This window comes from Anomaloglossus baeobatrachus, chromosome 2, assembly GCF_048569485.1.
Source record: "Anomaloglossus baeobatrachus isolate aAnoBae1 chromosome 2, aAnoBae1.hap1, whole genome shotgun sequence".
NCBI classification, from domain to species: Eukaryota; Metazoa; Chordata; class Amphibia; order Anura; family Aromobatidae; genus Anomaloglossus; species Anomaloglossus baeobatrachus.
In genome coordinates this window covers 30,278,858-30,291,546 of record NC_134354.1, presented here as the reverse complement: position 1 = coordinate 30,291,546, position 12,689 = coordinate 30,278,858, and the positions used below count along the sequence as shown (strand labels likewise).

The window sequence follows — 12,689 nt, the reverse complement described above, 5'->3', positions numbered from 1 at the left end:
ATGGTGTCTCCGCATGCGGACGATGCTGGCAAACCCTTTTTTATGGGAGCGGGAGCTTGGGAAATACCCCAGGCGTGATATCAGCCAATGTTGAACTAGTAGACAAGTCACGAGTCCTCTCATTCTGTAGCTAAATTCATAGCTGTCACAATGAGAGCGTTGGCGTCCGCCTACGACGCTCCCAGGCCAAGTTATGGCCATATTCCATGTTGTGGATTTTGTCCATAACTCCAGCCAGGGGTGGAGCAGTGCTCCCTCTGAGGTCACTAAGGTAGGAGGGGACCTGGATTTGCCCAGGTTGATAACCCTACTTCGGCCATTTTCCAGTGTTCTTTCGCTGGGGGTCACGTGCAGGAAACATCTGTGGGAGTTCCTAGAAACCTGGTCTACAGCGCCCCCCTGTGGCCAGACGCACAAGGTAACTGATTGAATTGCATACCTGTTTGTAAACCATGCTTTATCTGTAACTGTACTCTGACATATGTATATTCTGTAGATTCCCTATTGTATATATTGTAGTTTCTAGTGTGCTTTAGGCTGATTAAATTATATAATTAATCTTGGGCTGTTCTGTTATCTCGATCTTGAATCCCACGTCTGTGTGTTCGGCTAATAGTTACCGTGAAGCGGTTGGTGGCAGCGAGTTTGTGCCAAGGATTATTGTGGGGAGGCCAGTGAGATTCGGGGAGGTTTTATATATTCCGCCCGCGGAGGTCGGGGGAATATATACCCTACTCTCACCGGGGACCCTTCAATAATCGGCATAAGTAGTATAGCGGCCTCCTTGCTTATTGTCGGGCAATTCCATAATTGGCCTGACTATAAGAGGGGCGCTAGAGAGCGCGTCACGTGCTCTGTCTGTCGGTCGGGAGGTATAAAGGAGGGGTGACCCCCACTTGTTACCCCCCGATTGTGACGTACTGGTAGCCAGCGCGGGGGATTTCTGAGTGACCCCCCCCGGTGGTTTGTGACAGGGGCCTAGGACTCCTTCCGCATTTGGTCATCACTGGCAACAGTTGTGAGCTATTGGTTAACCTAACATTGCAAAATGCAACTTTGTTTTTTAAAAAAAAAAAAAAAAAAAGTTGCAAAAATTGGTGCAAATTAACTCCGGTCCCCTCCGTAGTGATTTATATCCGCCAATCATTTTTTAGACAATTTTTATAGTCATTTTTGCAAACGTTGCGACTTTTTTTTTTTGCACTAAAAATTGGCAAAGTGTTTCAAAGACCATTTTTATTTTGTGACATATTTACGAATTTAAAGAATTTGACACAAAAAAAAATAGAAAAACCACAAGATAAAAAGAAAACTGACTTTAAAAAAGAATGCAAATGAATTGAGTCCCTGGCGTGAACTCCCCCTTGCACATGTTTTATGAATTTGCCTTTAAATCTGTCTCTATGAGGACTAGTTTTCCTCCCCATGGAGGTTTCAGTTTTGTTTTCCTGTAATGATGAAATCCTCCCTCCCTCCCAGCACTGTCTCCATTCCTGCCAGACAAGAAACTGCTTCATTCTCTCTCTGCTGCTGAAGGTGCCGGATCCTCCCAGACCTGATAAACCCTACAGGAGACACGTAGGTATAGACACACGGACACCTATAGGGTGAATCCCCCTTCTATTACCCTTTTCCTCTTTTTGTTTCTACTTTTTGCATTTTTCATTCTTCTTCTTCCATCACTTTTTCAATCTTCCTCACTTCTCCTTGGTTTTTTTTTACTTTACGAATTTCATTTGGTTTAATGATGAAAAAAAAATGGAGTTCCGCCTTTGTTTTTTTGGGTTTTGTTTTAAAGGTGTTCATCCGGTGTTGCGATTCTCCCGGTCAGTCCGATTACAGCGACACCAAAACTTGTATAGATTTATTTATTTTTTTAAAAAATTCAAAAGTTTTCAGAAAACGATCATTTGTGTCGCCGCATTCCGAGATCTTTAACCCTTTATTTTCTGTGTGGGGTGATTGTTTTTTTTTTTTTTGTGTGGATAGTTAACAGTATTATTGTTTCCAGTTTAGGGTACGTAAGAAACAATTCTGACATTTTTTTTTCCCCTTCTTTATTTTCTTAAATTTGTGCCATTACTATAATTCACCACTTTCAACCTAAAAACAAAAGGTTCTATACAGAAAGTTCCAGAGCAGGTTGTCCTTCTGCACCATGAACAAGCATATAAAAATTTTTCTCTGATTTTCATCCAGAAAAGGGGGTCAATTTTTTTTTTCTGATCTGATATGTGTGCTATCCGTTTTTGCTTTTTTTTTTATCATTTACAGGATCCTTTCCCATCTTACAGAATAGTAATCTAATATATAAAGCTGAATGTGTGTATGTGTGGGTATGATTGGCATCTGCACCGTCGCAGCTACAGCCACAAAATTTTGTACACTCACACGTCTGGACCCAGAGAGCGTCATAGGCTATGTTTTGAGGGGAAATTTTAACCCCGCGCTTTACAGTTATTCGCCAAAAAACCTGCCTCCATTAAAGTGAATGGAGCTGGGAGCCACACTTCAGAAGAATGCGCAGCCACGCCCTTATATGTAATGTTGGCGTGTCACAATGTAGCCAGGGAAAGAGACAGACACAGACAGGGAAAGAGGCAGACACAGACAGGGTAAGAAGCAGACATAGACAGGGTAAGAGACACACACAAAGAGACAGACACAGACAAAGAGACAGACTGACAGGGAAAGAGACAGACACAGACAAAGAGACAGAGACAGACACAGGGAAACAGACAGGCAGGGAAAGAAAGGGAAAGAGACAGACAGGGTAAGAGACAGACAAAGACAGGTAAAGAGACAGACAAAGAGACAGACACAGGGAAAGAGACAGAGGGAAAGAGACAGACAGGGAAAGAGAGGGAAAGAGACAGACAATGAAAGAGAGGGAAAGAGACAGACAGGGAAAGAGACAGACGGGGAAAGTGACAGAGATAGATAGACAGACAGGGAAAGAGATAGATAGACAGACAAGGAAAGAGATAGATAGACAGACAAGGAAAGAGATAGACAGACAGGGAAAGAGATTGAGACAGACGGAGAAAGAGACAGAGACAGTCAGAGACAGACAGGGAAAGAGACAGACAGGGAAAGAGAGAGAGAGAGATAGAGATATATACAGAGGGGGAGACAGACATTATAATTACATTTCTATCTATTTGTTTTGTGGTTTTTGTGTGCAGAATACATTTTTGTTAATACATTCTATTTTGTTAACAGCAGTTATTTACCCGGGCGAAGCCGGATAGTACAGCTAATGTATCCATAAAAATATAAAAATAGAATGCTATACTGTAACATCCGATTTTTCATCCCCCACCCATAGACTTCAGTGGGTGAATATCGGTAGAAAATCTCACCCGGTGCGACTTTTTAAAACACAGAATTGATGCCCTATGACTGTATCCAAATAATGCCTCCTTTATGCCTCTAGATGTTATTCATGCACCCTAAGTGCCTTCTTTATTGCCTGAGTGCCCCTTTAACGTAATGATGCCCCTAAGTGCCACTGCCACCTCTTACATAGGTAATGCCTATGAACAATCATTCCGACTTTCCACTTAAAGGGAACCTGTCACCAGATTTTAAGTGTATGAGCACCTTCCTTAGAACCCACGCTGCATTCTGAAAAGTGGTATATAAGGCCCTGACCCCCCTGCACATCCCCCAACCTTTTGAATACCTCCCGTGCGTATGCAAATGCAACCGTTCCGATGGGCGTCATTGTAGCGGCTCCTGTCCCTCCTCTCCGCTGGTAATCACCATTGTCCCAATGTGATTGATGTGGATGACGCACTCTGCACATGAGTAGTTAGGTTTCAGGCTCTTCCCGAAGGAGGTTAAGTAAACTGCGCCTGTGCGAACCGCGATCTCCTTGCGCAGGCGTGAGATTTGATATGGCTTTGTGCATGATGTAGGACAAGTCATCCACATCAATCACATCAGGAGGACAGCGATTTCCAGTGGGGTGGAGGATTAGGAACCGCTACAATGACACCCGTACTGGTCGCATTCGCATATAGCGCCGGAGGTATTCAAAAGGTTTTTTGGGGGATATGCAGGGGCGTCAGGACGTCATATACCACTTTTTAGAATGCAGCATAGGTGCTAAGGAAGATGGTGGGATTAGCTCATACACTAAAAATCTGGTGACAGGTTCCCTTTAAAAAGTTACTCTGAGTTCTCACTACCAAGCATCTAAATAATAATGTAATCCTTGGGCCTCCCTTAAAACTAAATCTTATCTTCATCTATACCTGATCCCCCGATTATCATATCCAGCAAATCGTCTTTACACCTAGGACTGGTAGAGGCGGTACAAGGCAGTTATGACCCGGGACACTGATGTCTTGTAGGCTTGTGGCCTACAAGAGGTCTCCCCAGACCGGCTAATCATGGAGGTGGTTTTCAGGGCTCCCGAGCAGCGGCAAAAATCACTCAAGTGGCCAATGGATCGGGTCCTGTGAATGGATTTGCCCAACTTTAAGTCTCCGGTTAGGCTTATTTTAGCTTGGGTCCATACTGAAAACCATCTTTTATCAATTAAACATGTCCTATTATAAGTAAGGGAGAGTATGGGCAACCATTAAAATTTTTATGTTATTTCAGTACCCCAGGAATCCTCCACTCACGGCAAAGAAAGCGCCGAAGATGCCAAATGTCAGACCGGTTTTTAATCCAGGTATATATGGGTGCTTCATATATTAACTCTTCCATATATGTGATGTTTGTTTCTACTTATCTTATCATTTTCTTGTATTTACATTTTTTATTTTTTCAGATTTTTCAAATTTCCTTCTCCCGCCAAACGCTATGGTAAGTGAAAAATTAGATGATAAAATCATTTTTAAGGACCATGCAGACACTATATGGCCAACAGTACGTGGACGTCTGAGCAGCACGTCTGTATGAGCTTGTTGGATAGGGGCCAGCCACATGAATGGGAAATTTTTTCCCATACAGCCAATAGAAATTTTGGTCAGCCCTTGATATTGGATGAGAGTCTTCGCACTCAGTGAAAGTTTAATATTTACACTAAAGGTTTTGAATATGGCTAAGGTCAGGATTAGAGATGGGCAAACCCACAGATGTTTGGGTCTGGCGGGTCCGGCCGGACATATAAAAAAGTCCGGTTCGGGACCGGACCTGAACCCGAACGCCAAACCCCATATAAGTCTATGGGGACCCGAACATTGTCCTGTAAAAAGGAGGTAGAAAGGGCTACGGGGGCTGCAGAGCAGGACTGTTATACTTAACGAGGTCCCGCACGACTGTCACACTGCTTCCGGGTCCGCTCATTAATGCTCAGACATATTCAATACTTCCATGTCCACAGTCAGTCCTGGTCTCTGTGACTGATTGCAGTCAGATCGAGCCCCCACCCTGCGTGACAGTGTCTGTAATTGGTAGGAATCACACATGCTGTCTGTGCCCATATAGTGGTGTAAAAATAAATAAACTTAAAAAATGGCATAGGGTCCCCCCATATTGTGATGCCCAGCACACATATGTGTATATATATATATATATATATATATATATATATATATATATATACTGGTAAAAAAATGCCAATTGTGCATATAGCTTCTCCTATCTTTACACTGTAGGTATATATGGGCATCTCCACCCTTTGATCATTGTTAATGTGCCGCCCCTACAGCGGATCGAACCGCTCGGATATGGGGGTGATTATTCGTGGCTCGAGGGTCTCGGGGCTAGGGGCCACACTCGAATTACTGCTGCTGGCTGTTGTGTCACTGCTGCTGGCTGTTGTGTCACGGCTGCTGGCTATTGTGTCATTGCTGTTGGCTCTTGTACTGCTGTTGGCTGTTGAGTTACTGCTGCTGGCTGTAGAGTCTCTGTTGCGTTACTGCTGCTGGCTGTTGTGTTATTGCTGCTGGCTGTTGAGATACTGCTGCTGGCTGTTGAGATACTGCTGCTGGCTGTTGTGATACTGCTGTGGGCTGTTGTGTTACTGCTGATGGCTTTAGAGTTACTGCTGCTGGCTGTAGAGTTACTGCTGCTGGCTGTTGTGTTACTGCTGCTGGCTCTTGTACTACTGCTGCCTGTTGTGTCACTGCTGCTGGCTGTTGCATCACTGCTGCTGGTTATTGTGTCATTGCTGTTGGCTCTTGTACTGCTGCTGGCTGTTGTATCACTGCTGCTGGCTATTGTGTCATTGCTGTTGGCTCTTGTACTGCTGCTGGCTGTAGAGTTACTGCTGCTGGCTGTAGAGTTACTGCTGCTGGCTGTAGAGTCACTGTTGCGTTACTGCTGCTGGCTGTTGTGTTACTGCTGCTGGCTTCTATGTTACGCTGCTGGCTGTTGTGTTACTGCTGATGGCTGTTGTGTCACTGCTGCTGGCTGTTGTGTTACTGCTGCTGGCTGTTGTGTTACTGCTGATGGCTATAGAGTCACTGCTGCTGGCTGTTGTGTTACTGTCGCTTGCTGTTGTGTTACTGCTGCTGGCTGTAGAGTTACTGCTGCTGGCTGTTGTGTTACTGTTGCTGGCTCTTGTACTGCTGCTCCCTGTTGTGTCACTACTGCTGGCTGTTGTGTTACTGCTGCTGGCTGTTGTGTTACTGCTGCTGGCTGTTGTGTTACTGTTGCTGGCTCTTGTACTACTGCTGGCTGTTGTGTCACTGCTGCTGGCTCTTGTACTGCTGGCTGTTGTGTCACTGCTGCTGGCTGTTGTGTCACTGCTGCTGGCTATTGTGTCATTGCTGTTGGTTCTTGTACTGCTGTTGGCTGTTGAGTTACTGCTGCTGGCTGTTGTGTTACTGCTGCTGGCTGTAGAGTCACTGTTGCGTTACTGCTGCTGGCTGTAGAGTTACTGCTGCTTGCTGTAGAGTTACTGCTGCTTGCTGTAGAGTTACTGCTGCTGGCTGTTGTGTTACTACTGCTGGCTGTTGTGTTACTACTGCTGGCTGTTGTGTTACTACTGCTGGCTCTTGTACTGCTGCTGCATGTTGTGTCACTGCTACTGCTTGTTGTGTTACTGCTGCTGGCTGTTGTGTTACTGCTGCTGGCTGTTATGTCACTGCTGCTGGCTGTTGAGTTACTGCTTCTGGCTGTTGTGTCACTGCTGCTGGCTGTTGTGTCACTACTGTTCGTTCTTGTACTGCTGATTGCTGTTGTGTTACTGCTGATGGCTGTTGTGTTACTGCTGCTGGCTCTTGTATTGCTGTTGGCTGTTGTGTTACTGCTGCTGTCTCTTGTACTGCTGCAGGCTGTTGAGTTACTGCTGCTGGCTATAGAGTCACCCCTGCTGGCTGTTGTGTTACTGTCGCTTGCTGTTGTGTTACTGCTGCTGGCTGTAGAGTTACTGCTGCTGGCTGTAGAGTTACTGCTGCTGGCTGTAGAGTTATTGCTGCTGGCTGTAGAGTTACTGCTGCTGGCTGCTGTGTTACTGCTGCTGGCTGTTGTGTTACTGCTGCTGGCTGTTGTGTTACTGCTGCTGGCTGTTGTGTTACTGCTGCTGGCTGTAGAGTTACTGCTGCTGGCTGTAGAGTTACTGTTGCTGGCTCTTGTACTGCTGCTGCCTGTTGTGTCACTACTGCTGCCTGTTGTGTTACTGCTGCTGGCTGTTGTGTTACTGCTGCTGGCTGTTGTGTCACTGCTGCTGGCTGTTGTGTTACTGCTGATGGCTGTTGTGTTACTGCTGCTGGCTCTTGTATTGCTGTTGGCTGTTGTGTTACTGCTGCTGACTCTTGTACTGCTGCAGGCTGTTGAGTTACTGCTGCTGGCTGTTGTGTTACTGTCGCTTGCTGTTGTGTTACTGCTGCTGGCTGTAGAGTTACTGCTGCTGGCTGTAGAGTTACTGCTGCTGGCTGTAGAGTTATTGCTGCTGGCTGTAGAGTTACTGCTGCTGGCTGCTGTGTTACTGCTGCTGGCTGTTGTGTTACTGCTGCTGGCTGTTGTGTTACTGCTGCTGGCTGTTGTGTTACTGCTGCTGGCTGTAGAGTTACTGCTGCTGGCTGTAGAGTTACTGTTGCTGGCTCTTGTACTGCTGCTGCCTGTTGTGTCACTACTGCTGCCTGTTGTGTTACTGCTGCTGGCTGTTGTGTTACTGCTGCTGGCTGTTGTGTCACTGCTGCTGGCTGTTGTGTCACTGCTACTGGCTGTTGTGTCATTGCTGTTCGCTCTTGTACTGTTGCTGGCTGTTGTGTTACTGCTGCTGGCTGTTGTGTTATTGCTGCTGGCTGTTATGCCACTGCTGCTGTGTCATTGCTGATGACTGTTGTGTCACTGCTGATGGCTGTTGTGTCACTGCTGATGGCTGTTGTGTCACTGCTGATGGCTGTTGTGTCACTGCTGATGGCTCTTGTTCTGCTGCTTGCTGTTGTGTTACTGCTGCTGGCTGTTGTTTTACTGCTGATGGCTGTTGTGTCACTGCTGATGGCTGTTGTGTCACTGCTGCTGGCTGTTGTGTCATTGCTGGTGGCTGTGGTGTCACTGCTGCTGGCTCTTGTATTGCTGGCTGTCATGTCACTGCTGTTTAGTTATACTATATAAACCTTTAAAGGTACATTTGTGCCCTATCCACAGCATCACTGTTTAATGTCTCATTACTGGGGTCCCATCGCTGGTCCATTTAAACTACAAAAAACATTTAAAGTGAACATTGAGAGACCTCAGTGGGACCACCAGTATTTTTCATGCATCGATCCCTTTTATGGCGCATTTTTTGGGGCTGACCGTGGCATACTTTTGTCTACTTGACAATTGCTTAAATGGATGAGGCTACAAGCTCTTCTATGGTCCGAAAATTTAATCCTGAGGACGAAGGGAACAAGAAGGGGGGAATCTTAAGGACATGAGCTGGGCCTGCAGCATCTTTCCAGCCTAACAAGAAACTAACAAGAAAAGTTGGTGATTGTAGTAAAATCTCCCTTTCCTGCTGCCTGTAACGTCTGCCCTTGACCACAGACTTAGAATGGCTGACACGGACAGACTAGTGTTAGCCACCAAGTTGGCAGGATGTGAAGAACCCTGAATCCCTTTAACCCCTGTACAGGGATTTAAAATTACACAAGGTCCAGGGGAGATTGCTGCCTATGCATGGCTGCAAGCCAGGAAAGAGTGGTCGTCAGGCAGTGTCTAAACCCGTAGGTACAAAAAGGGACAAAATCGACAGGCAGGAGCGTAGTCAGGAAATCAGGCAGAGGTCAAAACCGGAGATGGCAGTGAGGTACAAAAACGGCAGCAGGAGAGTAGTAAGAGAGAAGGCAGGGGTCAAACACGGGGATCAATAGTCAGAACAGAACAGAAACCAGACACTAGCAGAAATACAAAACTATATCTGGCAGGGAGCAGCAGACAGGAGGGGGAATTAAAAGGGTGTGGTGTCTTCTCATTGCCTGTAGCTGAATAGTGGTAAATCCAGTTGGAAGACACGCACCACCTACAGACAGCCAGTGGTACTGTAGGTTCCAGGGAAACCCAGCTTAGTGGATGAGCTGAGCCTCCGCCCACCAGAGCCACTGGCACCTTCCCTATCATCAGCACCGTCCATGGCGGGAATACGGCGGTGCCTGGTGACTGAAGCAAAAGTGGCAGCAGCGGACTCCATTGAGGACGTGACACTGCCTAATAGGCCAGCTTTATACGAAAATTTGGAAAAGAATAATGGATAATGTTTGTGTATTGACCAATGCTACAGGTGGAAGGAAATATCACCAAAGAACTAGTCTGATGCCCCAAAATCTGCCCCATGCCATAAACACCATTTACAAGTAAGAGGAGATGTGGGGAGCTGTGGGAGAACACCGTACAGCCATTGGCATCTCTCTTGGTGCCTATGCAGAGTGCAGCAGTCTTAATGAGTTTGGCTTGGTTGGCAGCGAGTGAGAAGACAAAGCTCACTTCATCACAGTAGCAGCTTTATCTTTGAATTTCCCGGTTATGCAGAGCACAGCAGCCAATTACAAACTCATCGCAAGTGCTGCACTCTGCACCTTCGACATCGACTAAGATGTCAAAGCAGACAGCTGCTTTACTCATTTAGTTAACTGGCTGCTCGGTGGGATTTTACAGCAGTGGGGTGAGGTGGATGAAATTTTGCACCCACTTAGAATTTAAAAGGCTCCTTTAAATGGCAAAGCAACTGTATGTCTCCATGGTGACAGACTACACACAGACCCTGTGTAGTCAGACCCTGCAGTTGTGGCGCCCCTGACCTGGTCAGGCACCACTGAGTACTACACCCATACTGGGACAGTGCTTCCAGGTAATTCCAAAGGCCCGAATGGCGTGTGTACGCACAGACACATAGCAACCAGGTCTCCAACACCATTAGATGGGACCCTTGGGCAGTCCCCAAAAGGGGGCTGGCCTACAATTCTTGTCAAGGGGTGGAGAGGAGGGCCTGGAAGCTAGGTTGCAGAGGCAGTCAAGAAAAAGAGGAGGAGCGAGCCAGTCTGCATGTGGAGCACAGTGAGTGCTAGGAGACACACTAGAGAGACCCTGCACGTGTAGTAGCTGTTGGCGGGGGAGAACGGGTACCTGTTAGTCAGCCTGAAATACACCTGCAGAGAGGTGGCCGAGTACGGGAACTGCTGGTAGCTAGGCACGCACGGGGAAACAGGTCCCTAGAGTAGCCTAAAGTGTAACTAGCTGCAAAACCTGCCGGTGAGGGTACTGGAGGTACCTCACCAAACACAGAGTCTGGGCCTCCGCAGCACCAAGGGAACCCACAAGGAGACAGTGCCAGAAATCATCTCACCAAGGTTCACGCTGCCGGCAAACGAGCCAAAAAGGGAAGAAAAGGCAGTAGCGACTTCCCTGGATAGACCCCACGGTACTTCAGGTCAGGGGTAATCCGAAACAAAGAGTGCTAGGAAGGCGAGTTGACAGTTACCCTCAGAGCGGCCTGAAGGGGTTCCTGGTTTCACCTGGTTATCTCAGCATCGCCCGGGTTACCTCACAGAAAGAACTAACAGTGAGTAAAAACAACTTAAAGACTTTCTGGACTGAGACTGAGTTATTCTGGGACCTGTTGTTCCACGCACCCGAGCCCCTGGGGCCTGCCTCATTTACGGGAGGCCACACCATCCATCTGCTGACCCCATCAGCCCCAGAAGCTCACTAAACCAGCAGCGGTGGTCATCCATAAGCCTGACCACAAACCGTGAGTGGCGTCACGTTACACATAGAATTACATACCTGTTGTCAAAAGATCCCAGAAGTGAAGACCTGGTGGCATCCCTGCGGGTTGAGTGAAGTCCCTGAGGCGACCGCTACTGGTGTGCTCCTCACAGTCACTGATTACTCCGCTCCTCCTCTTCTTGATGACATTGCATGGCTACAAGGATTGTCTATACTTCAGGCACAAACTGAGCATTCACAAAATACACGTTATACCCATTTTATAGGACCATGAAATCCAAATTCATATTTGTTTTCTTGACTCTTTTTCAGCAGGAATATCCAAGCCAGTATCCAGCAGATACGTTTGCATTTCCAGCAGGACCGTCTCATATGAATGGATTCCCCGAAAACATGAACCCACCCATGAGGCACTCAACTTTTCTTCAAGGTGTGGTCTGGCAATTGATATGAGTAATATTGTAAACCTTGGGACTGAAGCCACCCAGTGACTATGGCTGTGACACAGGGCAACGATCGCTCTGTGCAGCTACATCGCAGGTGAAGGGGTCACATTGCGACTGTGACGGCGACCAGTATGTGGCAAACAAAAAAAAAAAACAAGTTCAAGTCAAGTTCAAGTGGTTACACCTTTCTGTTACTTGCTTGTCATGGTGCCTTGCAGGTCACTGTCTGGTCCTATTAGGCTGCATTACGCCGTGATGGATATTTGTCTGGGCAACCTGTGCCGTAACCACACTAGCCGTGTAGCCATAGCCATAGTGATGGAGACTTTTTTGGTACTTAATTCCCAAGAAGTAGGGGTAAGGGTGGACGTATCATTGGTGTAACTACTGGAGCCCAAGAGGTACGGGGGTCACTATCATCTCCGAAGTGGGTGGATTTGTGCATTATTTTGAGCTATTGGACTTGAAAGAGGCCATCTTCTATCTGTGTCCACCAGTAACTTGGATGGTCTAGCCACTGGAACCCACTTAGCTCAAGAAGGAGTCTCCAAAAAACCCCAATTTAGCACCACTCCAACATTTCTTTGCATTTAACCTTTGGAGTGGTGCGTTAAATCCAAGTCCCCTGCCCCTTCCTAAACTCACCTTCCGGTGTTGTCTTCTGTTACTGCCACTGCCCCGGTTGCTCTCCTGTGATTTCTGACCTGCCAGCAGCTCCAGTGCTTCAAGGAGCACAACGGGGGTAACAACACAATATAAGTCTATGAGAGCCTTGTTCTGGCTCTCATAGAATTGTATTGAGCACTTGTGATGTGATGTAACTTTCCGGCCAATTAGAGGTTTTGGACACAAAATGGTGCCGAGGGAGTGGAGTGGCTCCAAAAATGAATGAAGGTGGCAGCCATTATTGAGTATTAGACCACAGGAAGGGAACTTGGGTTTTAAGCACCCCTCCATTGCTGGAAAAAAACTAACAATACTCGAGTGTTGCTTTAGGTAAGTAGTGGCCAGGCTTGCGCATCCTTGCTCTTTTTGCTGTCTTTGTGATTGCAAGAAAAAGTCGGACACCGTACTATCTGAGCGCTGTCGGCTATCGCTGGCTGACCAATACAGATTCATTCCAACGGGACA

The 12,689-nt window shown here is 46.9% G+C and overlaps 1 protein-coding gene across 1 annotated transcript in view; it reads left to right on the top strand.

Annotated features, from left to right (window-relative positions):
- Positions 1-1,504: 1,504 nt before the first annotated feature.
- Positions 1,505-12,689, top strand: part of LOC142290893 (interferon-induced GTP-binding protein Mx-like) — a 58,415-nt gene continuing 47,230 nt past the window's right edge. Inside the window, exons 1-4 of the mRNA XM_075334959.1 lie at positions 1,505-1,578; positions 4,612-4,684; positions 4,784-4,818; positions 11,425-11,542. Coding sequence (XP_075191074.1) covers positions 4,654-4,684; positions 4,784-4,818; positions 11,425-11,542 — 184 coding nt within the window. The 5' untranslated portion in view covers positions 1,505-1,578; positions 4,612-4,653. The remainder of the gene's footprint in view (positions 1,579-4,611; positions 4,685-4,783; positions 4,819-11,424; positions 11,543-12,689) is intronic.